Source organism: Bos indicus, chromosome 7 (assembly GCF_029378745.1).
Source record: "Bos indicus isolate NIAB-ARS_2022 breed Sahiwal x Tharparkar chromosome 7, NIAB-ARS_B.indTharparkar_mat_pri_1.0, whole genome shotgun sequence".
Classification (NCBI taxonomy): domain Eukaryota; kingdom Metazoa; phylum Chordata; class Mammalia; order Artiodactyla; family Bovidae; genus Bos; species Bos indicus.
Window position 1 is genome coordinate 42,738,673 of NC_091766.1, and position 27,880 is coordinate 42,766,552.

At 56.0% G+C, this 27,880-nt stretch overlaps 1 protein-coding gene across 2 annotated transcripts; it reads right to left on the bottom strand.

The window, feature by feature from the left end:
• Window positions 1-4,142: 4,142 nt before the first annotated feature.
• On the bottom strand, window positions 4,143-27,240 carry MIER2 (MIER family member 2). 2 transcript variants are annotated; one of them, XM_019964819.2, is made up of 14 exons: window positions 27,195-27,240; window positions 19,175-19,265; window positions 18,453-18,595; window positions 16,040-16,165; window positions 15,561-15,684; window positions 15,024-15,115; window positions 14,698-14,767; window positions 8,498-8,649; window positions 8,192-8,273; window positions 8,029-8,123; window positions 6,768-6,892; window positions 6,556-6,689; window positions 5,448-5,868; window positions 4,143-5,060 (listed from the first exon to the last, which is right to left on the bottom strand). In XM_019964819.2, exons 1-14 carry the CDS (start codon window positions 27,201-27,203, stop codon window positions 5,039-5,041), a joined length of 1,686 nt encoding a protein of 561 aa, XP_019820378.1. In that variant the 5' UTR covers window positions 27,204-27,240; the 3' UTR covers window positions 4,143-5,038. The 2 variants fall into 2 exon arrangements, with proteins under 2 accessions (XP_019820378.1, XP_070649508.1); XM_070793407.1 differs by lacking the exon at window positions 27,195-27,240 and adding an exon at window positions 5,243-5,275.
• Window positions 27,241-27,880: the final 640 nt, after the last annotated feature.

A 27,880-nucleotide genomic window follows, 5' to 3' on the forward strand; every position in this document is an offset into this window, starting at 1 on the left:
ACTCTGGCCCTAGCCCCACCCCCGCCAACAATCTGAAAACAGATGTTCTGGACTGTTTTTTTTTAGAGATGAAGGGAGCCAGGTCCAGAGAGGAGCATCCTCCAAGGTCAAGCAGCTGAGAGGTGGACTCAGTGCCCCCTTCCTGACGGAGCGGGGGTCGACAGAGAGGCAAGGTGTTGAGGTGGGGGTGACAGTGCCCAGTTCATCTATGGCTCCTCCACCCCTGGACAGACGGTGGGGTTGACATGGTGCCTCTGGGCCGAGTCCCCGGAACCCGGGAACGACTTTCCTTAAGCAGTTCAGCAGACTCCAGCACCACCACCACCCAGCCCCTACACACACTCAGAATAACTCGGCCCACCCCCAGGACATGAGCAGGTTCTGCATGGAAACTAGACCTGGATTTTCCGTCTGCAGTGTGGCAGACAGTGGGAGGCACGTCCCAGCAACCCCCGCTTTCAACCGCACACCCAGGAGCTGGAGAAGGCACATCCTCAAAACACAGCTCCCTCCCTCACCCCTGACTTCCTCCCAGGCGTCCCGAGGAATCAGATTACTCGCCCGCAGGGCTTCCCTCGGTCTGGGCGGGGGAGGGGCTGTCGCCAGGATCTGGTTCAGGTTGGGAGGTGGGGGAGCTCTCGAAGTCCTAGACTCCGGCTGACGCGCTCCTGCCCCAGTCTCTGCCTCTGCCCATTGGCTCCTCCGGCTGCACTAAGACAGGGAGGGGCGGCCCCGTCCGTCCGTCATTCATTCATTCATTCGTCAGTTCACTCATTCAAGCGGCGGAACTACCTGACAAAATACCTGTGTAGGTGCCTGAGTCACACGTCACACAGATGATTTCCGGCATCTTTATTGGTCACTTTCCACATCAGCCTGGCTGCGATCGGGTGACTGACCACCCCTCTCCCGTGGTCTTGACACTTTCAGTCAAGGGTAGGGAGGTGCAGCACGGTACTGGCATGGATGAAATGAGCACCTACTGTGTGCTGGAAGGGGCAGCCTGGGGGTGGGGCTATGGGGTTGGGCCCAAGAGTGGGAAGGAGCAAGAGGCCAGGTGGCTGGACAGAGGGCTGCCCTCCCTTCCCTGCTGACATGGGCAGGGATGGGATCACATGGTGAGAGCAGCACAGATTCGGGTCAGGGCTGGAATTAGGGCTAGCTGGGAAATCCGCCTTGGGCCGAGGCTGACCCTGAGGACAGAGCCCAAACTGGGAGGCACTTATGTAACTGAGCCCCTAGAGACCTCACCTCCCCTCTTGCCTGGCAGTTGGCTGCTTTGCTGCACCTCAGGGACTAGGGGTTGGCTCCAGTGTTATAACGATGCAGGAAGAGGTGCCTGGGGGTGAGTGGAGAGGCTGGCATAAAGCAGGTGCCCCCCACCCAGTGCACCTCCAGCCCTGCCCCTCTGCACTTCCCTTGGGGCTTAGACATAAGAGACCCGGGTTCGATCCCTGGGTCAGGAAGATCCCCTGGAGAAGGAAACGGCAACCCACTCCTGTATTCGTGCCTGGAAAAGTCGCAAAGAGTAGGACACGACTAAAGTGACTTAGCACTGCAGCACTGTTGCTCCCAGGACTCAGCACGACCACCCAGTCAGGAACTGGGTGACCTCCAGTTCAGCCCCAAGTCCACATCCAGGAGCTCAGGTCCCGGTGACATCGCCCCTCATGCAGGCCCCCTCCCTCCCCTGCTGTACACTCAGTCTGCTTCTGCTGATCCCCAGCCTGGAGCTTTAGGAGGCAGGACGGACTGACCTGGCGCTCCACTGCTGCTTCAGAACCCAGATGAGTCCATGAGCAACGACTGGCCCAGCAGCCAGAGCGAGAGCTCCACAGGATCAACACAGGCCCAGAGAACTGTCTCCACCTGCTCCTCAGAGAGTGAAAGCAGGGCAGTCACACGCTCCCATGGCACCCCTCCGGGACCCTCACCCCCCACCAAGAAGCACACAGTGCAGACCTGGAAGCACTGGAAAGCCACCAACCCTGGCTCCTCCAGGCAGGTGGTGACTGGTGAAGGAAAGTGGCACGGGCAGCAAAGGAGACTAAGAACCCCCTTTCAAAGATCCCACTACCATCCTGGGTCTCACCCCCTGGGGACAGCCCATGGGAACAGACCTGAGTGCACTTCCCAGGAGCTCACACAGGCCTGGATCTGAGCCCAACACCACAGGAGGGACTGGGGGCAGCGTGCACAGGCAGTACCCCCCCAGACATCTCCATACTCCAGCCACCACTGCCCACCCTCCCAACTTTACTGCCCAGGGACCCACCCACTGGACCCCCAAGATGGAGGGGAGACACAGGCTCCAGAACCTCCTGGCTGGTGGTACAGGAGTGGGCTCTGCCAGATGCTGAGGCAAAGTGACAGCCCAGCACAACCTCAGGGTAACACCGGGGCATCTGCGGTACCAGGAACCTGGGCTTCCTGTCCTCACAGCAGCCCAGGATGAGGGCTGCTGGGTCTAACAAGTGCGTGCACAGGACTCGGGTGAATCTGAATCCCAGGTGAACAAGTCACTTTTAATATAAGTATGTCCCAAACACTGTATGGGCTATACTTACCCTCAAAGATTTGTTTACCTGATTCAAATCTAAGTGGGAGTTCTGTATGTCATCTCAGAACCACAAACCAGGAAAATATGAGCTGTGGGGACAGCCCAGTCCCATTCTAGAGCCCAGGGTCCTGGGCCAAGGAGGACAAGGCCCTAGCCCAGAACTGTCCATGTGTAGCCACCTCGTCCATCCCACCCCCACTCCGGGAGCTGCTTGTGCGCCCAGCCTCTAGTGTGGCCTAACTGATGGCTGGCTCCTTCAACAGAGTGGCTGGGACCAGGGTCGCCTCCTGGCATGTGCTCTGGGAAAGGCTCCCCCAGACTGAGCACCCACCTCCCCTTGTGTGGTTAGAAAGTAGGTCACAAAAGAGCTCCATTCCAGCTGTGAGGAGAAAACGCTGCATGAACTGGAGAACCGTAGCAGCAAAGGTACAGTGGCACTTCTGTCTGTGAGAAGCCCATCCTAGAGGCCAGTGCAGGCATCTCCTAGCACTGGGACAGAGCAGGGAACCTGGGTGCAGGCAGTGATTCTGCCTGCGGGTCTGGGATAGACACCAGTGGACCTGCATATGGGCAGGCAGGGCCAGCTCAACATCAAGATGCCTAAAGCAGGGGCTTCCCTGGTGGCTCAGTGGTAAAGAATCTGCCTGCCAATGCAGGGGACACTATTGAAGCCCATGTGCTAGAGAAAGCCCGTGCAGCAACGAAGACGCAACACAGCCAAAAACTGATTAACCAGTAAGAAATATACAACGTGTGTGTCAAAGGTGGGCCAGGCAGTGGCCGGTGGCAGCAGCAGGAGGGCGAGGGAGCAAGCAGCACAGGGAGGACAGGACAATGCACAGTCTGAGGACAACCTGGGCTCTGCCAAGTAAGTGGGGACCCAGAAGCAGAGCCCAGAAGGGGCAGCAAAAATGACTGACAAGCCAGCCGGGAAGCCCCATCCCCACCCTCCACCTCCCCATCAGGGTTGAAATGCACGGACCCTCAGGTCCTAGGAGCTCCACAGAGGATAGACACCAGGCACACCACATCCAAACGTAAAGAGAAAATCACAGTCGGAAAGAAAAAGATGTCGTGTTTGGGAAACACAAGTGAGAATGACAAACTTCTCATAACAAGACGAGCCAGGAATAAATGGGACATCAAGGATGCCATGAGAAGAAAAAGCCAACCTGAAATGTTACCATTGTTCCGGCACAAAGTCATTTCCAACTCTTATACCAAGTTAAAAAAAAATAAGTGCTTGAGAAACAAAGGCAGGGTGAGGACTCTCAGCCATCAAAAGCCAAGAGAAACCGGTGCAGTCTCCCTGTCCAGCCCATCCATCTGCAGTCTCCCAGCCCGTCTGCCGCCTGGCACCCCCACCTCTCACCCGCTCCCACAGGCAGGTCCATCCCCATCAGGTGCCAGCTCAGAATTGCCTCCACTTACCTGACAGCCTCCCTTGCACCATCATCGAGACACAGAGCTTGCTCCCCACAACCCCCAGGCCTCCAGGTCCCTGAAGCCAGACCAGCATGGGGTCCACCAAATGACTGGCACCTCCTGCCACCCACCCGCCTGATCCACCACAAGGCACCCACAGGGCTTCAAACCAAGTTTAATAAATAAAACAGCAAGGGGGTCAAGGCAGTGTCACTTCACAGTGTGGTCCTTGGTGGGGCAAGGGAAGGTCGAGTCCAGCCCTGTGGATGGCTCGAGCCAAAGCCCCCCTGGTGACACGGGGTGGGAGCGCTGCCCTGCCCCTGGAGGACCCCACTCCCATTTGTAAACAGAAACATAAATAAAACAAGGCGGCTAGAGAGAAGAAGGTCCAGGACCCCAGCAGTCCCGCTGGGACCTCAACAAAAACACAACCTCCTTGGTCAGGGAAATAGGCTGGAGCCGGGCCCCCGGTGCAGCTCGGAAAGGGCCTCAGTGCCGAGGGGTGTGAGTCCCGTGTCCTCAGACCCACACCCGAGGCAGCCAAGGACCCAGGGGGTGGGGGTGGGGTGCGTAAAGTGCAGCTTTTCCTGAAGTGGAGAGCGGGCGGACAGCAGGGCAGGGCCAGCGTCGAGGTATATGGCTCTGCGCCCCACGGGGTTTGGCACCGAGTAGCAGCTGCCCCAAGCCTGGGCCAGGGCGGCCCATAGTCCAGCCGGGCGCAAGAGACGAGTGAGCAGAGTGCTGAGGGTGCCCGGCGGAGGCTGCTGGTGGTGCGGCATCCGGCCTGTCTCCCCTGTCCCTGGCAGGGCCTCTGCTGCTGGACAGGCCGGCCCTCCAGGCCCGGCCGGCTGATGGATCCCAGGGTGGGCGTGGAGCCTGGGTCACGTGGTGTGTGGCATGGGAGGGCCCCGCTCACCCTGGTCCTCGAAGAGTTCTGAGCAGAAAAGACGTCACCCAAGGCCCACAAAAAAAGGAGGGGTCAGGAAGACTGACAGGCAGGCCTCGCAGTGGCCCCAAGTCCAGTCCAGCTACACGCCCGCCTGTGGCCAGGGATCAACAGGTCATCACATTACAGCTGCAGGGGAGAGCGGGAGAGATGGGAGACATCAGTGCAGCCCCCAAGCACTGGGCCCACCCTACCTCCCGGAGACCCACCCCCACTGCCGACAGCCCCTCCCAAGGCAGCAAGGCCTGGCACCCGGGGAGGGCTGGCGGCTCGCAGGGCCAGGAGCAGCCTGGCACTGGCCCCGTGTGTACCTTTTTGGATTTTGAACCGTACGAATGTATTACCTAGTCAGAAAGATAAATAAGCCAAATTTAAAGTAGAGAATAAAGCTAAAGAAACCAACAGCCTGCTCGGGGGCCACGCCTCCCTCGGGCCCTGGGGCAGCCCCTCCCGCTGGCCTCAGCATGGCCTGAGGTGGGGGCACAGCAGATGGGGGGTCTGGGGGGCCACACTCACTGTGACAGGGGCTCCGAGTGCAGCCCAGAGGCCGGGCATGCAGGGTGGGAGGCCAGGAAGGGGTTCACGTCCCCGATGCCGATGAGTCCAAACTCGGCCACCGACAAGGCCACTTGCGGAGGGCCCACGGTCTCCTCAGGCTCTCCATCTGTGTCCTCGTGGCTGGAGACGAGCGGCAGCTCCTCAGGCAGGGTCAAGTCCACAGCCAGCCTTGGGCTGGCACCGGGCTCTGGAGCAGCCGTGGCGGGCGGGAAGAAGGCCGGCTCAGCGAGGGCTGGGGGCCGCCGAGACGACGGCAGCGCTGAGGGCTCATCCAGTGGCGGGAACGAACGAGGCCCTGGCTCCGAGGATGGGGGTACGTCAAGGGCCTCCCCAGGCTCGCCAAGACTCCGGGACATGCTGCTGCCCATGCTCAGGGGCTCTGAGGGGGGAGAACGCAGCTGTGGCCAGCCCCCACGGTGCCCACACCCAGCCTCGTCAAGTCAAGGGCAACGCAGCCATAGTCCGCAGGCCCAGAGGTCGTGATCACCTCAGGCGGTAACCTGTGTGGGCTCCAGCCTGCTGGGCCCAGCAAAGCCAAGGACCCTCCTCACAGAACGCTCACACAAACGTGTAAGACACACGAGGACACGAGGGGCCTGACTTGTGGGAAGGACATGACCCTGTTCCTCAGGGTGGGCTAGGACACAGCAGATTCAGAGAAGGTGAGGGGAACGCAGGCGCCTCACCGGGCACACCAGGGACCCGACCACACTCTGGAGCCAGGACGACGGAAGCCCTGCAGACCCAGAGACCAGGGTCCTTATCCCCTGTGGTCCCTTCACAACTGCACTAACCACCTGGGCCTCATCCTGCTCCCACACAGCCCTGGGCCTGGATGCCAGAGGGGGCACAACAGCCCCCTGGGCTCCCACCCAGGGCCACAGACCACATGGGGCTCCCCCTACATGTGGACTCAGACTCCAAGGGCGCCTCGTGTGTGAGATGCCCTATGAGACCATATGAGTGGAAGGACAGGGGCCCCAGACCCCTGCTCTTCAGTGTCCACTGGCCCAGGTTGGAGATCAGGGAGGAGGGGCCCTGAGGACAGGGCCTGCCCCCTACTCACCCGTGTGCATCTGGGCCAAGCGGTCATGCTCAGGGCCTGGGCCATGGGCAGCGGCAGGCAAGGGCAGGGGTGGCGATGAGCGGGGGCGGCCAGGGCCGTCAGGGTCACTGCCCTCCAGGTCCTGGTCGGCATCCCTGCGGGGAGAAGGGGTGAGGGCTGGGGCTGCCTCAGGCCCAGTGCCCTCCCAGCACCCGTGGGCACCTGGCACACACGTGTTTCCTGACGGGCCGTACTTCCGGCGGCCTAGCCGTGTCTGCTGAGAGAAGTAGTCGTAGCGCTCGGACTTCTTCCACAGGTAATAGTACTCCACGCACTCGCCCACTGACCGCGTGCGCACCTGCAGGGAGTGCCAGTCAACTCAGCCCAGCCCTACCTCCCCCACTGCCCAGACAGCAGGGAGGAGCAGACCCCAGAGCAGATGCCGCAGATGGTGGCCCAGCTGCTGATGGGAGAACCCACTGCTGTGCCCAGAACACGGGACCTGACACCCATGCCCAGGAGGGCCTGGGATGAGACATACAGAACACCCCCGACCCCCAGAAGCAAGACTGACTGGCTTCCTGGAGGCCACCATCATGGCTGACTAGAGACTCGTGTGGGAGGAAGACCATGAACCCTAAGCCAAGTGCTCAGGGAGAGGGCTGGGGGCTGGGGGGGAGGGCGGGTTTGGGGGAGGTGGGGTAGGAGTGGGCCCACACTGGGAGCTTCAGGAGCAGAAGCAGCCCCCATGGGAAGACCAGTGGGCCTGGGCATGCTGGGCCTGGTTTCGGGCCCATCCCTGTCCACAACAGCCCCACATGGGCCCCACACCTACTCCAACCCTGTAGGGGAGACACTGAATCCCCAGCTGTGAGCATCCCATAGGGCGGGGAGGACCAGGCCTGCCAGCCCTAGGGGAGCAAGGTAACTGTCAGGGATGATGGGCTGGAGGAGGAGTCACGTGAGAACAAGGGGGAGAGTCAGGCCCCTAGACAAGCCACAGGCACCCAGCCAGGCAGATGTCTGGGGCTGTGTGTGGGGAAGGCTGGGGTTGTGCCATAGGCCAGGGAGCCACAGGTGGGCAGCATCTGTGCAGAACACAGGGAGACCAGCAGTGGCCCAGGTCTGGATGAGAGGGATATGGGCTTGGGGAGGAGGATGACACAGGTGTGGGGAAGGGCACGTGGACCTGGGACCTGACAGCCACTCTGGCCACACCCCGTGGGTGTCATGGCAGAAGAACCTTGTCCTTGGGTAGAGTGAAAGTGGAAACCCTTAGTCCCCAGACAAGGGAGTTGAGGGGGAGTGCAGGTAGGGTTGGAGTTGGGGAATCGGCAGTGAGCACGGATCCATCCCCAGACTGGAGCCTTTCCGGGGGAGCAGGCGGGAGGAAGCTAGAGCTGCCAGGAGCTTGGGGGGGGCGGGGTTCGTCTTGACCTCCTGCTGCGGGTGGAGCTCCCTGGCTGGGAGCCGTGGGCAGCAGGCAGGACTCACCTTGTTGGCCTGGATCAGGTGGAAGTTCTTGCCATGCACGCGGAAGCCATGCTCGAAGTTGCGGCGCTCCTCCTCACTCCAGGCGCACAACCCGTCTGCAGGGGTGTGGGGCAGTCAGCAGCGGAGCAGGGGTTAGGGGGCCCCCAGGCAGACCAGCGCTCACCTCGGATCACCTTCACGTTGAACCGCAGCCTCCGCAGGGCCTCCTCCGCATTGAAATTGCACTTCACCAGCTCGTACAGGGCCTGGGAGATGGAGGGTGGCAGCCACTGAGACCTCTGCCCGCTCACCTCAGGGGGCAACGGGGTGGTTCACACTGCCACAAGGACGGGAAGATGGATGGGGTGGGGGCGTCCACTCTACCATTTCCCGTCACTAGCAGTTTCCAAATGAATTCGTCCCAAGCACAGGACCATGTTGGCTCCCGCCCCTCTGGCCTGGCAGTCCCTCTGCCCCACAGGCAGCCCACCTGCTCACTGTCCTTCACGGCCTCTCCCTCCGGAAGCTGAGACCCGGCCATCTCGTGCCACCTCCGCTTCACTGCCCGGTACAGGAACTCCTCCACTTCCCTCTCGGGAAGGATGTTGGGGTCCCAGAGCAGCTGGTCTTCGTTCTCGTAGACTGTGCAGAAGGGGCAAGGTCACGTGTAGGCACGCAAGTCACCTCCTCTGACCACTTCCCAGGAAGCTGAGCAGGGGAGGCCAACTTTGCCCCTCCAGAGGACAAGGGCCTGACTGGTGGCCTGGGCAGGGCCTCCACCTCTGTGCCCCTCAGGACCAGCTCTGGGCACCAAGGTGGGAACAGGGAGAGGCCAGAGGGGACCGAGTGGCCAGAAATCAAGGCCAGCTTCCCAGAGGAGGTAGCAACTAACCGGGGCTGGAAGGGGGACTTCTGACCCCAGCCCTGAGAAGGCAGGTGCAGAGCGAGCTCAGGGAGGGGAAAGGCAGGACCAAGGGAGGAACACGTGGAGCCCAGACGCAAGTTCGGTGAGACCTGGGTGAAAGCCTTGCTCAAGCCAGAGCCACCCAGCCGCCAAAGCCCTCAAGTCAGCACCACACACCAAGCCAGACTTCCCCTCAGGCTGCAGTCTGCATCCAGTGGGCAGCCCCTAGCTGGGCAAAGCACATAGCAGAGAAGAGGCAGAGGGAGACTCCAGTGCCAGGACCTCTCAGTTATCCAGGGAAGAGCCCCTGGGACCAAAAACTAAACCACACACACAAGCCCAACACCCAGCACAGGGGCTGAAGATGGAACCCACTCCAGGCTGGACTCTCTCCTGTGGGGGACCAGCAACTCCACGGTTGATGCCCAGGGACCTGCAGCCACTTCTCTCCACCTCCAAAGTCAACCCAAGTCCCAGGCTGGACCAGGGGGGTCAGCCAGAGGGGAGAGCAGGCCGCTCCAGAGAAAAAGTGACACCTGCCACCTAGGCTGTGTGTTGACCTGTCACAGCAGGGTGAGAGGAACCATGCAACCACACATAAGTCCACGGACAGTGAGACATCAGAGCTGACATGCAGGATTTCAAAATAACCATGATCCATGAGGTAAGATGACAGCAGAGAAGAACAAAACAAATAGAAAACTGCAAAATTTCAGCAGAGAACTGAAAGCCATTCAAAAGAATCACACAAGCATCCGAGGACTGGAAAACACAGTGTGTGAGTTATGAATCACCAGGGAGCTTCAACAGCAGCAGATGACATGATCAGTGACATCACAAAGAATTTTGTTCAAATGTATCAAACTGAAGCTTTAGGAGAACACAGTTCGAGAAGTGAGTGAGATGGACAAGCACCTGAGATGCAGGTAACTGAGCCACAAATCACAAGGACAAGGCCCTGGGCCAGCTGTGGAGAGAGGAGGGCAGGAAGCCCACGGCAACTCTGACCCACAGAGCCAGGAGCTCAGGGCACGCCACAGTCTGAACCCCAAGAAACAGGAGAAGGCAGAAGGGAAGTAAACAATCTCAATGGAAACAGACACAAAAAGACAGTGGAGTAAAGCTGGTCAAGTGTTGAAAGGATAAAGCCTGAAAACCTAGACTTCTGCACCCATGAAAATAGTCTTCAAAAATGAAAGTGAAATTAATATTTTTCAAAATTCATCCACAGCAAAACGGCACAAGGAGCACTGAAGAGAAAGTTCTCCACCTCCCGGCCACGGAGGCTGGAGAGATGGATCGCAGCATGTGGGTGCCGTGGGCAGAGATGCTCGCAGCTGCGAACTGCTGGTGCGAGGGAGGCTGGGGAAGAGGTGGGACGAGTCACTTTGTCTGAAGCCCCTGAAGTAAAGGGGAAAAGGGGGACATCCATGCAGAGCGAACCAGGGTAACCACTGTGAAAGTGACACAGACATTAAGACCAGAGTCCAAAGAGGACAAAACAACAGAATAAATTACCTGATGAATCAAACACAGGACAAAATAAAGGAACAAAGAATAGATGGAAGAGGCAGAAAACACACAGCACGATGGCAGACATGACCCCCTACTTGCAGGGGTTGGAGGACATAAGGACTGGACTCAACATGTGAACAGACAAAAATCAGATCCCAATATACTCCATTTACAAAACTACACTTTGTGCATAAGAAGGCAGAAAGGAATGTACTGTGCGAATACCAGACAGACAGACATCAAAGGAACATTCACAACACCGGCCACAGAGCCCAGCCCCCTGACCCCAGAGGACAGAAAACAGAGCACAGCCTTGGGCCTCAGAGAACTCCAGCTCAACATGAGCAACAGGAGGGGAACCAGAGAATCTACAGTGCTCATGCTTCTAAACAACCAGAGTCAGAGAAGGTACCACAAGGGAAACTAGAGAACAACAGGATGAAGCTAAAGAGAAGGAAGGAGGTAAAGATGGAAATAAAAGTCAGCTACACAGAAATCAGATGACAGAGAGACAGCAACAAACCAAAAATTAGCTGTCCCTTGTGAAGGGCAATAAAATTAATATAAACTCCAAAAACTCTGATCAAGAGAGAATACAAAACAAAAAATGCAAATTACCACTATCAGAACCCCAAAAAAGAGACATTACTACAGGTCCTATACACATTAAGAAAAGAATAAGAGAATATTATGAACTTTCTGCTGAAAAGTGAACAATTTAGGTGAAAGTGGTAAACTTCTCAGAAATATAACTTATCAACTTATATAAGTTGATACAACTTATACAACTTATATAAGTTGACACAACTTATACAACTTATATAAACTGAATTAATCATTCAGACTCTTCCACACACAAAAAAATCTAAACTGAACCCCAAGCCCACAGAGCATCACCACAGAACCCTTCCAACATCTAAAGCAGCAGCAGTAACCGTCTTACACAGATTCCTCCAGGCACTAGAAAAAGGCACTTCCCAAACATTTCCCAAAGACGGGTAACCCTGAAACCAGAGCCCCAAGAGGACAAAATGAACAGAAATGACAAGCCAGTGTCTCCACGGACATGCGTGCAAAACCCTGTATAAGGAAGGGGCTGACAACACGTACCAGCCCGTCTTGGGGGCAGCAGTGCTCGGCGGTGGCCAGCACAGTGTGGGGAGCACAGACCAAGGCTCCAGGGAGGACAGGTCAGGGTCCCGCAGTTGTCAGGGTCTCACATGCCTCTGATCAAAGCACGGGCTCAGCTCATGCACACAGCTCAAACTGTTCACATGAGCTTCTGTTTAAAGACACCTCATTTCATACATGTTGTGGGCTCACTAACACCGAGTTCACAGCAAGAGCTCATACCTGGACAAAGCTCACCTCACATGCGTTTTCTCTGACAGGCACGCCTCAGCCCTCATGTGCTCAAGATCCCCAAGAGCAAAAAAAAAAGAAAAAAAAATAAATAAATAAAAAAAAAAAAAAAAAAAAAGATCCCCAAGAGCAGCCAGCACCACACCTGGGGCCGCTTTAAACAGCAAAATGCGAAAACCACAGGGTTCAGTGGACGCGAGTGAGGCTTGTGATGACAGCTGAGAGCTGAACAGAGAAGGAAGCTTCCCTGGGTCAACCTTCCCGGGAACATGTGTCCTGGACAACTCGATGTTTCTACCCTCTGCACACGTGCGTACCCAAAAATGACCCTGAAAGCACTACAGGTGTTCATTCTGGGCCCACACGTTAACTTTAGCCATGGGGTAAATGCACAAATACAGAATCTACAAATAAAAAGGATCGACTGTACACACATGTATCATTATCATAAAAGACAGTATTTCGTGACTTGGTACAGTTTACTCCAGAATCCAAGGCTGGTTTAATGTCCCAAAATCTACCAATTCACTACATCGACAGAACAACAAAAAAATGACCACAGATGTAGAGGCAGAAAAAGTATCTGACAATTCACAGCAAAAATTGCCTGCTACTAAAATCAGAAAGAACCCTTCTCATCTAATAAATGTAATTCTATGGTTACACCAAGTGGGGAATGACTGAACATCTCCCCAAATCTGGGAACAAGACACAGATGTCCTCAGTCACCACTTCTTTTTTCTTATATTCTGGAGTCAGTGAAATGAGGCAAGAAAAAGAAATAAAACATACAAAGATCACAAAGAAAAAAGGTTTTCATACACAAATGATATGACTGGTTACATTTAAAAATGCAAAAGAATCTACAAGCCATTAAAATTAGTAAGCGAATTTAGCTAAGTCGCTGTGTACAAGTTTAAACTAAAAGAATCCAAACTGCATTTCTGCCAGCAAGAATCACAAGACTGCTACCCTTAAAACTCTGAAACTGATGAAATTAAAGAACACCTAAACAGAGAGGTCAGCCACACTCACAAACTTGAAGTGTCAGTATCATTAACATGTTGCTCTTCCCCAAATTAACCTTAAGAGCCAATGCAACCCTAATCAATCCCAGCAGGCACTTCTAGACCAAAGGACAAGCTAATCTGAAAACTTCTGTGCATGCACAAACAAGTTACAAAGCTGGAGGTTTCAGGGCATCTCAGACTTACTTCAGAACTGCAACAATTAAGACAGAGTGGTCAGACAAAAGTTACAATGTTGGAGGTTTCACAGTATCTCAGACTTACTTCAGAGCTGCAACAATTAAAACAGAGTGGTCAGAATCCTGGGTCAGAAAAAAGAAAACAAGAGAAACCCCCAAAGCAGAGGGACCTTGCAGACACTGATCTCTGATAGAGGCACCCCTGTAATTCAGTGGGGGAACGATGGACATGTCCATGTGCAGGACTTGCCGCGGGATGGGTGGGGGGGCAGTCAACCCTGACCCATACCTCCAACCCACAACACGTTAAAATTAAATTAGATCACAGACGCCAACATAGAAGAGGGTCTGGAGACTTCTTAGCACACAAGCGAATTGTGGCTAAAATAAAGACAAGCTAGACTTCACTGAAATCAGACCCCACTGATGGGAGAACACGCCTGCAGTGCACACAGCCAGCCACGGACACACCCAGGACACTGCAAAGCAGGAGAGGAAGGCACTCCATTCAAAGGGGAAAGGCCTGGGCAGGAACCTGCAGGAGACACCGAGTGGGAGGAAAAAGCACTTAAAGCCACAGCAGGGCCCACTCCATACCCACCAAGACAGACCACCCAGGGCTGAGGAGGGCACAGAGCAACTGGAACTCCTACACAACTGGCAGGGCCCATGGTGCCCACGGATGATGCCCCAGAAATGAGCGTGAGTGTCCACCAAGACGGCCACACCACAAACCACCAGAATACCGACTGGCTAGAGGAGGAGTCAACATAGGCGTGCACACAGGGGACCTGATGCCACAGCGCCCACGGTGCACACAGTGTGGAGGGCTCCCTGCAGGGAGAGGCCAGCTCCCGGCCCAGGGATCAAGGGCAGACCTGTAGGACAGCACAGGCTCAGCTCTCGGCCTCCTCTGGGGAGAGGCCGTGTGCCAGCACATCCTGGGACCCGGCTCAGCCACAGCCTCCTGTCTCCCATCCTTCACCCAAACTGCCTATGAGGAACAAGCACATCCCACCAGCCCACATCCAAATTCGGGCCCTGGAAGGCATTCCCCTCTTTACCAAGGGTCCCCAACTCCCTCGTCTATCCCATCCCCCAATCCCAGCTGCCGAATTGTCTCAAAAGCCTCTGAGCTCAGAGTGCCGGCCCAGGGCATGCGGGAGCCCTGGGGCAAAGAAAAACAGATCCTAGTCAACAGGTACCTGCCTTCACGTCCCGACCTCAGCACCTGTACACAGAAGCGATGATTTCTACCTCAAAGAATGGAGGCCCAGCTCCACATTCCAGTGGGATCAACAGACAGACAGACATCAAGTCAGATGGCAAGTGCCCTCAGGAACAGGGCAGAGCAGAAAAACACAGGTCTCTGGCAGGCGTGCGGGAAGAGCCCCGGATGAGATGAGGGACTGACCTGTGGGCAACGTGGGGAGAGCCCACACACCCAAGAGAACAAGTGCAGCAGCCCTGGGCAAGGACTCGGGGTAACTTCAGGGCCCACAGCCAGCCAGCAGGGAGGGGCAGCTACCTCCCAGAGCACCCTGAAGGTCAGCTGTCCTAGGTGGGCACCTGAGCTGGGCCGGGACTCTCAGGCTTGCTCAGAGGACCTGGGAACCAATTCTGGCTGGACACCAAAGTCTTTCCTGAAGGACTGGATGACGTTTCACCTGCTCCCTGCCCCCCAGCTCCGAAGCCCACTTACTCTTCTCACCATGCCGGTTCGAGTGCAGGTTGCTGAGGTCAGCTTGGAACTGAGGCCCAACCATGATTTCCTGCAAAGGCAAAGACCCAGGAGGGTCAGGGTGGACAGCGGTGCTGATGGGGGCTGCAGGCCACTGCCCAGAGCCAGTACTGGCTGAATCTGCCTGTCTGCTCTGAGGCTAAGCCTAGGAGTGTGCAGGTATGTGAGCAACAGTGTGTCCGGCATAGCCAGTCCTCTGGTGGGGTGGAGGGAGTGGGGGAGCCCCCGGACAGGACCAGGGCCACAGAACTCAGGCTCGAGTCCACTCCAGCGTCAGAGCTGCTCACCTTCTTACACTTGTTGGCAGGAAGCGGGTCCTCCTCAGCATCTGATGAGCTGGATGAGCCAGGCTCCTTGTCTGCATCAGCCAGGAAGCAGGCTTCAGAAAAAGAGGAGCAGTGAGGCACGTGCCCTCTGCCAACAGACCCTGGCAGACCCCAGGCCCCCACCCCGTTCTCCAGCCACCTGACCCCCAGGCGTGCCCCTACTGAGAGGCGGTGGTCCCAGGCCCCAGCCAGGGGATGAGGCGAGAGGGCACAGAAGCAGGGTCCACTAGGGGCTCTGCTGCGGTCCTAAGCCCACTGGGAGCCGGGAACTCGACACCTCCTGCTACAGCGCACCATCGGCCGGGTCAGGGCCCGAGATCCCCTGGACTTAACAGACATTCAGCCACAAGAACCAACATGCTCCCCCCTCGCATAAACCCAGGTCACCAGCCTCCGCACAGGGATGGTGCCCAGAGTGGCTCCAGGAAGAGCAGGCACCCCAGGGGCCCCGAGGTCTGAGCCCCCAGCAGCTCAGGGGCAGAAGCGGGGGTCACCTACATCCACTCTGACTAGGGAAAAGGTCGGAGGCCTCGTGAGAGGTCACAGATGGGGTGAGATCATCGGCCGAGGACTGTGTTTCTTCCTCTTCTTCCCCTGAAAGCAAATCCTTCGCTATTTGGTCCTTTTAACAAGAAAGTAAAGAACATTTTTGTACTTTTTTTTTTACAATCTCAAATAACACTAATGATAATAGCATGGTGGTGCCAGTGTGGATGAGCCACCCTGTAGGAGCACCTGGGACGGCTCTCCCCAATCCCCGGGGCTGCCAGCCGGGGAGGGGATGTGCCTCTGCCTGAGAACTAGGACAGTCAGAACCCCTCCCCTCTGACCCCACCAAGACCTGCTCGGGACCCGGTGTCTCTCCCTCCCAGGACCCTCCCCTTGGCCACACAGACCCTGGGTGGGTGGCCCGCACTTCCTGACCACACCCCTACCTGTCCAGGGCCCTCCTGCCCAGCCTGGAAGCCTCCTCTCACCTTGTCTAGGGTCATGTCGGGCAGGTGGGCTGCGGTATCGCTGCCCTCGCTCTCCCGTTCCGAGATGGGGTCCGAGGTCTCATAGCCGTACAAGGCCAACAGCTCGTCAAGGGGCATGTCGCTGCTCTGTGGGGGCAGGGCAAGGTCAGGGGCACTGTGCTGGGGGCTCTGCCCCCCTGCCCTTGAGCCCATCAGCCCCATGACCAGTCCCAGTGGTTCACTCCAAACAGACCCCAAGTCCAGCCCTCGTCTACCAACTCCTTTCAGCCCCCCAGAGGGCATCTCAGTCTTGGACCAAGGGAGCAGCTCCTTCAAGAGAAACCACTGACTGCTTGTCGCCAGAGTAAACCTCAGCATAAACGCTTTCAAGCAGAATATCCCAATTTTGGAAAACTTGGATCGGACAGCATGAAAATAATAAACCCCAATGCCCACTGTAAGGCTAGAAAGAGAATATAAAATGCAGGCGTTTCAGCTTTTGCTTTGAATATTATTATACGTTCTTTCTTTTCCTTAATCAGTGAATGAAAATTGTATCTGAAGAAAAAGATGTTTTTGGCTGCACCATGTGCCTTGCAAATCTCACTTCCCCAATCAAGGACTGAACCCTGTGTTTCAGTGAGAACACGGAGTCCTGACTGCCCAGCCCTCCAGTGAGAACATAGAGTCCTGATGACCCGACCACCAGGGAGCTCCCCTGAGGAAATTAGATAAGGTATTCAGCTAAAGAATAGCTGACTTTTTTTTTCGGTTACTTTTGAGAGGTTTTGAATTCAAGTTGAACTCTTTAAAACTGTTCTCTCCTTTTTGAACCGAAGACATGTTTTGGTTTTAAGACCAAGTTAGTACTAAGTGGCGGAGAAGGCAATGGCACCCCACTCCAGTACTCTTGCCTGGAAAATCCCATGGAAGGAGGAGCCTGGAAGGCTGCAGTCCATGGGGCCGCTGAGGGTCAGACACAACTGAGGGACTTCACTTCCACTTTTCACTGTCATGCATTGGAGAAGGACATGGCAACCCACTCCAGTGTTCTTGCCTGGAGAATCCCAGGGACGGGGGAGCCTGGTGGGCTGCCATCTATGGGGTCGCACAGAGTTGGACACGACTGAAGTGACTTAGCAGCAGTAGCAGCAGTACTAAGGGGTACACGGCACCAAGCTAAATAAATGTCCAGTGACTACTCTTTGGTCCCAGTACTTGAAATACATCTGGTGAGGTCAGTGTTGACCTTTAACAAACTGAGGTCTGTGTGCCCCACCTCCAAGCTGACATGATGAAGCCCCATTATGACTGGAGAAGTACACACACCTCAACTAGAGAGTAGCACCCGCTTGCTGCAACTAGAGAAAGCCCGTGCACAGCAACAAAGACCCAACACAGCCAAAAATTAATTAATTAATTAAGGCTACAGGACAGGGCCCTGACCCAGGAGGCCAGTGTTCTCACAAGAGACCAAGAGAGCTTGCTCTCACCCTGGAGACGCCGCACAAGAAGCCGCATCTGCAGCTGAGCAGCGCCCTGCAGACATGCCAGGCCAGCCTTTGTCTGGGGCTTCCAGGCCCCAAACAGCACAAAAATAAACCTGCTGTTTAAAGCATCCCATTCTGTGGGGCTGACACACGTGCGCTCTCTAGATTTTACATGGCGGACTCTGTGCACACACACAGGACTTACACATCATGGAACCAGCACCCAGCCAGCATCTCATCCACACAGAAGGTGACAAGATCACACATGAGTCAGGACCACTCTGGGGTCAGGGCTGCCAGGGTCAGGGCCACCCCAGGGTCAGGACTACTCCAAGGTCAAGACCAGTGGACCCTAACACAAGGACAGAGTTCATCGGATATGGCCACAGGGTCCAGCCCATGAGGCTGCCACCTGCCGCACTCTGCTGCAGCATCAGAAAGCATCCACAACTATGTCAACAGACTGGTAAATACTCCTGCCTTTTCCATGAACGGATCTGTAAGAGGCAAGACTCACTCTCTAACCTAAGAGACAGACCGCAACAGACTGACCTCTGCCTAAAGACAGCATTTCACAGAGATTTACAGAAATGTAAAACTATTTCACTCTTTTCCCTTATTTTTTTTGGTTTGGAAAACAGTTATATTTTCTCAAAAATGTGTTCTTTCTACTTACAATGGGTTTGCTGCATCACCTACATAAACAAAGCTCCTTGAGATCATCGATAATTGTTAAGAACACAAAAGGGGGGGTCTGGAGTCAAAAAGCTGGAGAACAGTGGGCTCACTCTCCAGGCTGGCTGGTCTGGAGCCCAGCACCCCAAGAAGGCAGGACCGGCTGGTGTGGCCAGGCCTCTGCTGACAGAGCCAGGTGGGCTCGGAGACCGAGCAGACACATGAAGCAGCTGCAAGGTCACTGATGCCCTGACTGCATTGCTGGGTACCTGGGAGACGAAGTCCTTCTCCAGCTCCTCCTCCGGCTTCTCTGGGCCCCGCGCTGCACCCTCGTGCTCCTCCCGGACACCGTAGTTCTGCGACAGGATCTCCGCCAAGTGGAACTGATGGTCCGCAGAGCCCATGGACACCACTGTGGGGGACAGCAACCCGGTGAGCTCTGCGCCTGTCCCAAACCTCGTGCTACGACTGAGACCATGGGGTAGAGAAGCCCACGGGCCCTGGGGCTGTGTGGGTGTATGCACGTACGTGTATGTCCACACAGCCGCCCAACAAATGCCCCACCCTCCTCTGGTCCCAGCCCAGTAGCTGGGGGACTTGACCAGATCTGGAGCCTTCCCCAAAGACCCAGGATGTGCTCACTGCTGTATCTCCATGCTGCGCCTCAGTACAGTGACTTGTAAAGAAACAAGAAAGGACACAGCCAGGTCTCACTCCACCCCAGCAGGAAATAAATAGTGAAGGTCTCCATGTGGGTCCCAAGAGTAACAGGAGGGGCTGGAGCCTCCGGAAGCCGGACAGGAGGGGCCGGTGGCCAGTTTGGGGAGGCACAGGGCCCCCAGACGGTGCCTACCCAGCACCCTCCCTCCTGCAGCCCCCGCCCCCAGCTGGAGGGGGGACCTGGCCAAGAGGGAGGTCCTGACCACCAGTTGGCTTGCCCTTGCCCCCATTGAGGCCCTGGCGATCCAGGGAGGGGTGGGGGGTTAGGTACCTGCTGTGGTCTGCAAGTTGGGCTCTCCAGGGCACAGACTGTGAGGCAGGCAGGAGGCCGCACCAGGGCTCTGCCTCTCCAGTGAGGAGGCCTGTGGAGGAGAGGAGCAGGGTTAAGGCCCGCAGGTAGCCAGATGGCCTGGCCATGGTCAGAGCTGACCCCCAGGGTATATCAGGGCCACAGGAGCAACCTCCACTGGCTGGCAGTGGGGGCACAGTGGGCCAGACTTTCAGTCACGGTTGGAGTCCAAGTGCCCAGGCAGAGATCCTCAGAGGGCACAGGGCTGCCACCACCAAGTTCAGACCCTCCTCCAGGTGGGAATAGCACCTGTGGGCACCATGAGGAGCCTGGATCAGCCAGCCACCAGCGGCTGATCATGGCCAGGACACAGTGTCAGGTGAGCCAGGCCCACACACAGCCCAGCCAACACCTGCAGCCAGGTGCTGACACCACAGCCACAAAAAGGGCCCAGCCTTCGAAACGTCATGTTCAAAACGCAAAGAGCCACCACGGAGAAATCGGGAAATTCCTCCAAACATAAACAGTTACCAAATGACCCAGCAATTAACTCTACTGCTAGGTACACACCCCAAAAAACCAAAAACATATGTCCATACTAGAAGGTATATACATGTGCTCACAGAAGTGTGACTCACAACAGCCCAAAGGTGTAAACACCCTAATGCCCAACAACAGGTGAATGAATAAAGAAGACATGGTCCATCCTATGATGAAATATTCCTCGGCCATGAAAAGGAGAGAAACCCTGACACTCGCTACCACGTGGACAGATCCTGAGAACAAGATGCTCAGGGAGAGAAGCAGACACAGAAGGACACACAGGATGTGATTCCACTAACGACAAACGTCCAGAACAGTCTGATCCACAGACACAGAGTGGGTTCCTGGTGGTCAGGGGCTGGGGAAGGAGTATCTGTTGATGGGGGTGGGCTTCTATTGGGGTGGTAAGGGTGAAGGTTTCAAAACTTTGTTAACATACTAAAAACCACCGAATTCAATACTTTAGATGGGGATATTATGAAGGACATAAATTATACCTCAAATTTTTAGAACTACATTTAAAAAAAAAAAAACTGTACAACAGCTACCATTATCACGACATTCAAAAGCTTATTAAGAACAAGAAAACTAGACCAATAACTTTTATAAACAGAACCACAGTATTCCCCCAACAAAACACAAGCAAATTGAATTCAGCAACATGCAGAGAACACTACACAGTGACAAGGAGTGGCTCAGCACACGGACGCAACACACAGGTGACACCCAACGCAACAACTGCCCACAGCACAGACAAGACACACACCCACGGCATCGTCTCAGCAGACGCACAGACACAGCACCTGAAGTCCAGCACCCTTTCATGATGGAAACGCTGAATACACGAGGTTTGCGAGGGAACTTCCACCCAACCCCAGCCACTGCCACCTCCCCGAGACCAGGGCACTGCCTACACAATGCCGTCCTGGAGGTTCCAGAAGGCAGGAAAGTGAAATGAAAGGAATCCAAGTTGGAAAAACACATCATGACCTGGGACGCAGAAGATACTGAAGAATCCACTGAAGAGACTGGAACCAGTACAGGAGTTCAGCAAGGCTGCAGGACATAAGATAAGCCACAGAAACTTTACTCACATGCAGTAGCAACAAACAATCTAAAAAGAAAACAAGGAAGACAATTCCATTTACAACAGCACCAGAAAGAATAAAATACTTAAGAGATAAAAGGAGCAAAAGAAGTTCAAAACTAATACTCTGAAAAGTGCAAAGAATGTTGAAAGAAACTAAATATCTACATAAAATGGAAAAACACTATATTCCTAGCTCAAGACTTACAACTGCCAAGATGTTGACGTTCCTCAACTCATCTAGAGGTTCAATGACAGGCCTATGAGAACCCCAACTGGCCTCCACGCAGAAACTGTCCCAAAAATCACAAGAAAACTCAGGGACCCTGAACAGCCAGAACAATCTTGAGGGGAAAGAATGTTTCCTGACCTCAAAAGTACTGCAAAGCTACAGTAATGTAAACAGTGTGGTGTTGACATAAGGTGAGATATTCAGACCAAATTAACTGAGGATTCAGAAGTAAACCACATATTTACAGGCAAGCAAATTTTTTAAAGGGTGACAGAAAAATTCAACATGTAATAAACAGTCTTTTCAACAAATTGTGCTGGGATACCTGGCTATCCACACACAGAATAATAAAGTTCAAGTCCTCTCCCACACCACACAAAAATTCACTCAAAATGGATCAAAGACCTTAAACATAAGAGCTAACACTATCAAACTCTTAGAAGAAACCAAGGCAATGAGTCTTTCTCACCAGACAACGGTTTCTTAGGTAAGACATAAAAAACAACAACAACAAAAGAAAAAACAGATAAATTGTATTTCATCAAAATTAAAACTCTCTGTGCTTCAAACAGCAGCATCATCAAAGTGCAAAGGTGACCCACAGATCAGTAAAAGATATGTGCAAATCACGCAGCTCTAAAACTGGACTTGTATCTAGAATATGTAAAGAATTCTTACAGGTCATCAAGAAAAAGGAAATCGGATTTTTAAACAGGCAAAGCCTCCAAAGAGCTACACACACAGCCAATCGGTACATGGAAACAAGGCTCGATGTCAGGAGGACAAGTGAGCACACTGAGATCAGGAGAACACATGACACCAAGTGTGGGGACGTGGCCCCTGGGAGGGGACCTGCAGTGGACAGCGCAAGGAGCACACCGGGGGTTGGGGGAACCCCGACACACTGCCCTGGCGCAGTGTCAAGCGTGGAAGCCAGCGGGAAAGCAGACCGACCACCTGTGTGCAGGGCCGGAGCACACACAGCCTAATGACCAGCCCTTCAGCCCTCTACCCAGGAGGCACCGCCTCTGAAGGTCAAGGCCTTCCCTCTGCACTGACCACCCTGCTGTTCACACCCTCCAGGGGACTCCTCACAGGGTTCTCCCGCGTGACACACACCACCTGCCTAACAAGCTGCTGTTTCTCTCTTGTGAACCTGCCCCTGTCAGCCTGAACCACGGGGCCGCAGCCGGGACCCAGGGAGGCAGAGGGAAAAGTCAAGCCTCTCCTCCCTGACAACACCCACGAGAAGCGGAAATGTTCATCCACTCTAAGACCTGTTCACAAGTGTTCTCAGCAGTCTGACTCACAATAGCCAAAGGAGGAAAGAACCCAGAGAGACATCAGGTGGAATATCACTCAGCCCTGAAAAGTAGAGAAGCCCTGACACTCTTACTACATGGATGGACCCTGAGAACATGATGGTCAGTGAGGGAAGCAGACACAGAAGGACACACAGGGTGTGATTCCATTGATGGGAAACGTCCAGAATAGGACGATCCACAGACACAGGGAGTGGGTTCCTGGTTGTCTGGGGCTGGCGGGGAGAAGAAAGATGACTAAGGAGTACACGGTTTCTTCTGGGCTGGTAAAAATGTTCTAAAATTTTTAGATTCTAAAATTTTTGTGATGCCTGCACAATTGACTATATGAAGAACCACTGAATTGGACACATTAAAATGAGTGAACTGTAAAGTAAATGAACTACATATACCTCGGTAAAGCTGTTTACAAAAAAAAAAAAAGATTAAAATAGTTAATAAACTAAACTTTAAATTTTAGAAAAAAGTTTAGTAAGAATTTCCATGCTGATTTCCTGAGTCAAGAGGTTGCGTAATCATTTTCTTCATTAGAGAAATATGGGACTGAAATCTCTGAAAGGTCAAGTCACTCAGTAAAGCTTACACAGCATGTAAATGGTACAACTACAAGCGCAAACTCCAGCTCTGGAACTCAGAAACGCTTAACAGAACTGTCACTCTTCTTGGGAGCATGAACAAAAGTACACAAATGGTCAGTAAAGCCACAGAGAGCCAGGAGGCAGAGCAAGCCGGAGCCCTGGAAACACCAAGGTGAGGAGAAGTCTGAAGCTTGTCAGGAGACCGGCCCAGTTCTTTGGGAGGAAGTATAGGGGAGCCCCCAAGAGCTTGGCCGGGAACACCCCAAGTTCTAAGAGGAAGTATACGGGGGAATACCCCAAGCGCTCTCTCAGGAGCATACCAAGTTCTATGAGGAAGTATACCAGGCACCCCAAGTGTTCGGTGGGAGTACCTCAAGTTCTAAGAGGGAGGAGGTGCCCAGGGGCACCCCAAGTGCTCTGCCAGGAGCACCCCGCGTTCTAAGAGGGAGTCCTCCCACACAGGCCGCTTTAAGAAGGTTAGCCCCCCAACCTGGGGCAGGAGGTAACAACACAGGGAGCGAGGGAGCAGCCTGGACACAGCACCAGAGTGACACCCTTGCCCCGCTCCAGGAAGGGGCCAGTAGCCTGCAGGCCACAGGTCACAGGCCACCTGCAGGTGCCAGCCCAGAGATGTTCCTTCTGGGCAAGGCCTGAGCATGAGGACAGCAGCAGACAGTCGGAGAAGGGCTTGGCCCCGTGCCCCCTCCACCTTGGGGTCTGCCCTGGGGCGCTGGCAGGGGAGCCCAGACAGCAGCAGGGGGAGCAGGGGCCAGAGGACAGGGGGAAGGCTGGGTCTGCTCAGCCTCCCCCCAGGCCTAGATCCCCAGGCTCACCTCAGGCAGCTCTGAGAGCATCACAGTTGCCCCAACACCGACTTTCAAGCCAGGCCCATGTGCAGCAGTGGGTTCCCAGCATCCTGTCCACCTTACCCTCCCCCCACCCCATTCAGAGCACTCTGGAGCCCATGGCCCCTGTTTTGCAAAGGTGGGAAAAGGAAACAGATGAGGAGCTGGCTAAGGGCATTCCGAGTTAAAAATGTTTATAAAGGAGAAAAAAGGGGGGAGAATCAGGGTTAGAAAGAAGGAAAGACAGCACTGTGGGGATAAAGAACAAGCCCAGGGTGGGGAGCTGCCTTGCCCTGCCTTGGCCTGGGGCCCAGATTGGGGGGGCGGGGGGCTCAGTCAGGAGGGAGGAGGGGCTCTGCCCTGCCTTCGGTGGAGGCTCAGACAGGACAGAGGCATAGCTGGAAGGGTCAGAGCAGTGTCTGGGTCCAGCTCACCCACAGAAACATCGGGGTCATCCTCCACTTGGCGAACCAGGCACCCCACCCACAGGCTCTTCCTCCAAGCATGGGACACCCACATGCCTTCCTTCCAGAGGGGAGTCCTCCACCCCCTCCCTGTGCAATGGCCGGGCCTGGGACTCTTGTGGGAGGGATCCACATGACCCCCAAGTCTAGGCTGTGAAAAACAGTGTAATTTCCACCAGCCGCCATGCTGTGAGGAAGCACAAGCCACAAGGGCAGGCCACGCTAGCGTTGCAGCCACACATGGGCAGCTCAGCCCAGCCACCAACCAGCCACAGCCATGGGCGGGACCAGCCAGACCTCCAAGCTGGGACAGGTAGTTAAGCAGCACTGGCTGCTTTGAGAAACTGACTGGAGAGGTGGCTCATCACACAGCAGCAGTTAGCCAGAACCCCCGGCCCCCAGCAGGTGTGTGGTCCCACTGGGCCGCCCAGCACCTCACTGCTGACTGACAGCCCATGCAGCACCTGCTCTGGGCTGGGGCCGTAGGAGGCCCCAGGGGCACAGCAATCAGCAAACAGGTTCTGCCTGCCAGTCTCGGCAAGTCACCCGCCTAGTTGGGGACACTAGCCAACAGCAGAGGTGCAGGGTACTGAGGGGGGAAAACAGGGTGGAGGCCCCGCAGCAGGGGTGAAGGAGGCCTGCGTGTTTGACTCCACAGAGGCCTGCAGGGCAGCAGACACCACTGCACAGCCATGCCCCCACGGGTGCAGATGCCACAGGGAGACAGGAACCCGGGGTGGAGAAGGTGCAGGGGGTCCTCGGAGAACAAGGCCACTGGCTGAGGATCACAGGGAAAAGACACACTTTACCCTAAGGACAACAAAAAGCCATGTTTTAAGCACAAGATACGGACAGCAGACTCAGCTTTTTAAAGATTAAGTTGGGATCCGCAAGCAAAAAATAAGAAGCACCCCACCTTCTCTCAGGGTGCTGATGGCTACCTTGGTGATGAGAAAAATCAGCACTCACTGCTTGGTCAGAAATTACCATTCGTATTGGATCAAGACAGGAACTGCACAAGGCTCAGCCTCTCTGTGCAAGCACGGAGCCAAGATCTTGTGGGTCCTCAACTCAGAGACTGGCCCAAGGCAGCGCAGAGTGAAAGGCTCCAGAGACAGGGGCAGCCTCCCGGGCAAAGGCCAGCCGTGCCCACCACCACTGGCATTTGCATACCCGCTGTCCCTCATTGCCAGGCCCTCAGGGCCTCCCACTGGCTTTCTTTTTAAGAAACCAGTTTCAATTCACCCCAAACTGGACACCTGGCAGCCCTGACAGGGCAGAGTCAACAGCCAAACCACGCACCACTCAGGGCAGGTTGGCTGGGGAGTCTGTCCCACCCACCTGTCACACAGGGCTATCTGCCTGGCCAAGACTGCTGGCCCCTGAGGCAGACCCACACATGGACAGCCACGCCCCTGCTGGGCTGTCAGGAGACCTGACTTCTACCTCCATCCCATAAGTACAGCCACTGCCCAGGAGGCTTGTTTCCCCAAATGCCCTCTAAGGAAAGAGAACTACTCTGGAAGGGCCCTTTGGGTCCAGCCACCCGCATATAAGACAGGAATGGGCTGGGGAGGTCTGGCCTTACACTGGTATGCCCACACCCTCTTTGGCACAAACGCAGGGCCTCTTGCTGCCCCTGCGAAAGTCAATGGTGGGAGAGAATGGCCAGTTCCACCCTCCACAACACCCATCCACTCAGCGCCAAGACATACAGCCCAACGTGGCTCCCGGATCAGGCCGAGCATCCCAGGACCCGGGCGAGTGTCTGCTCCTCTCTGGGCCTGGGCAGCCTCACCCACTGCGTGAGAATCACTTGCTGAGTCCAGGGACCTGCCTAGAGTCCCCACACTGACCGTCTGCGCTAAGAGTCAAGTCTGCTGAGTCCCTAGCAGATGCGTTATTCATTTCATCCTCTCTAGAGCCCTAAAAGGTGAGAGCAGGTTCGCACTGCTTTATCCAACATTCCAAAAAGCCCTCAAAGTGAAAGTTTTTGATCCCTGGTTCGACCTGCCACGAAGCTACCGGGTGTCTGGATCTCGACGATCCCAGCTGAGTTTGCTCAAGCATCATAGCCCGGAACCCCACAGATCCTCAAATCCGAAACACTCTGAACTCCAACATCGGTCCGGCCCCAAGGATTCGGGGTCTTGGGCCCGCTTTGCGGACAGAGAGAGGAGGCTCCGCGAAGCAACTTCAAGCCGCGGGAAAAAGCAGCCCTCCGGGCCGGGCTAGCCCCAGGTAGGAGCTCGAGTCCTGCGCGGGGTCCCGGGATCCGGCGGGAGCGCGACTCCGCGGGACCAGCGCCGGGGGGTGGTGGGGAGTGGGTAGGGTTAGAGGGAGCAAGATTCCGCGAGGTCAGCGCCGGTGGGTGGGGGCTGGGTAGGGTCAGGGGGCTGGGGGCCGGAGGGGGCACGACTCTGCACGGGGAGAGCCGCGGGATCGGGGGTGGGTAGGGTCAGGGGGCTGAGGGCCGGATGGGGCACGACTCTGCAGGGAGAGCGCCGCGGGGAGGGGCTTCAGCGCCGCTGGTGGGGTCAGCGGGCGGAGGTCCGGTGAGGCAGGGTCCGGTGGGAAAGCGCGCTCCGCGAAGTTGGCAGACGCGGGGCGGGCGCCGGGGGCGGGGGGCGGGGGGCGGGAAACTGTGGGCGCGCGCCCCCTCCCCGCCACCCCCGCTCCACCCCGCGCCCCGGACCCCCGCGCCGCACATGCGCACTGCCGCCCGCGATGTGGCACCCGGGAGGGGGGGACCCGGGCCGGGGGCGACTGCCGATGGAGCCCCGCGCCCCTCGGGCTCCGACGGGAGCCGTATTGTGTCCCGGCTCCGCGCCGCGGCCCGGGGCCTTGGCGCCCGGGGCCCCCACGCGGCCCGGCCAGGAAGCGGGGGCGCGGGCCGGGGCGGGGGCCGGCTCCCCCGGCCCGCTCACTCACCTCCGCCATGGCCGTGTGTGCGCGGGAGGCGGCGGCCGCGCCGGGATCCCCGGATGCGGGGCCACGCGCTCATTGGCTGAAGCGCCGGGGCCGGCGGGGGGGCGCCTGGGCGGGGTCGGGGGCGGGGCCGGGGCGGGGCGCGAGCCGGCGCGTAGTAGGTGCGCGGTCTGGGATGCGCGGGTTTCCATAGACCTTGGCCTCGGCTTGGAAGGTGGGGGCACCCTGGATGGAAGTGCCGATTCCTGATAAGCAGAGCTTAAGCGCGGGTCCCCAGTCCTCCTTCCAAGCCATAGTGCCCCCCCCAGTGTTACAGCTGAGGATCCCGAGCCCCGGAGAGACAACCCCCACCCCTTAAAAGGACTTAAATCTGGGCAGCGTGGTTCTAGAACTTTCCGCACGTTTGCACCAGTGACGACGGATCTCACTGGGGGCTTGGAACCCGAGTGCCCAGTGTCAGCAGGGGAGGTGGAGCCCAGCCGGTTCACTGGCTCTGGACCTGTTGTTTTCATGAGTTGTATCTAATCGATGAAACATTGTGGGCCTGCGCTGGCGGTGAAGTGCGTGAACAAGAGGGTCCAGACAAGGACTCCCCATACTTTGCGTCTCAGAGATGTGCTGAGGGCATCAGGGTGGAAGGTGTAGACAGAGGGGGCAAAGCAGAGACTAGGATGGTGGCTAGAGCAGAG

Coding starts and splice junctions, on each gene's coding strand:
- MIER2 (XM_019964819.2), bottom strand. Junction 15,116..15,560: donor TTTCCCTAGTCAGAGTGGAT/GTAGGTGACCCC, acceptor CTTTTTCTGAAG/CCTGCTTCCTGGCTGATGCA. Junction 8,124..8,191: donor CAACGTGAAGGTGATCCGAG/GTGAGCGCTGGT, acceptor ACACCCCTGCAG/ACGGGTTGTGCGCCTGGAGT.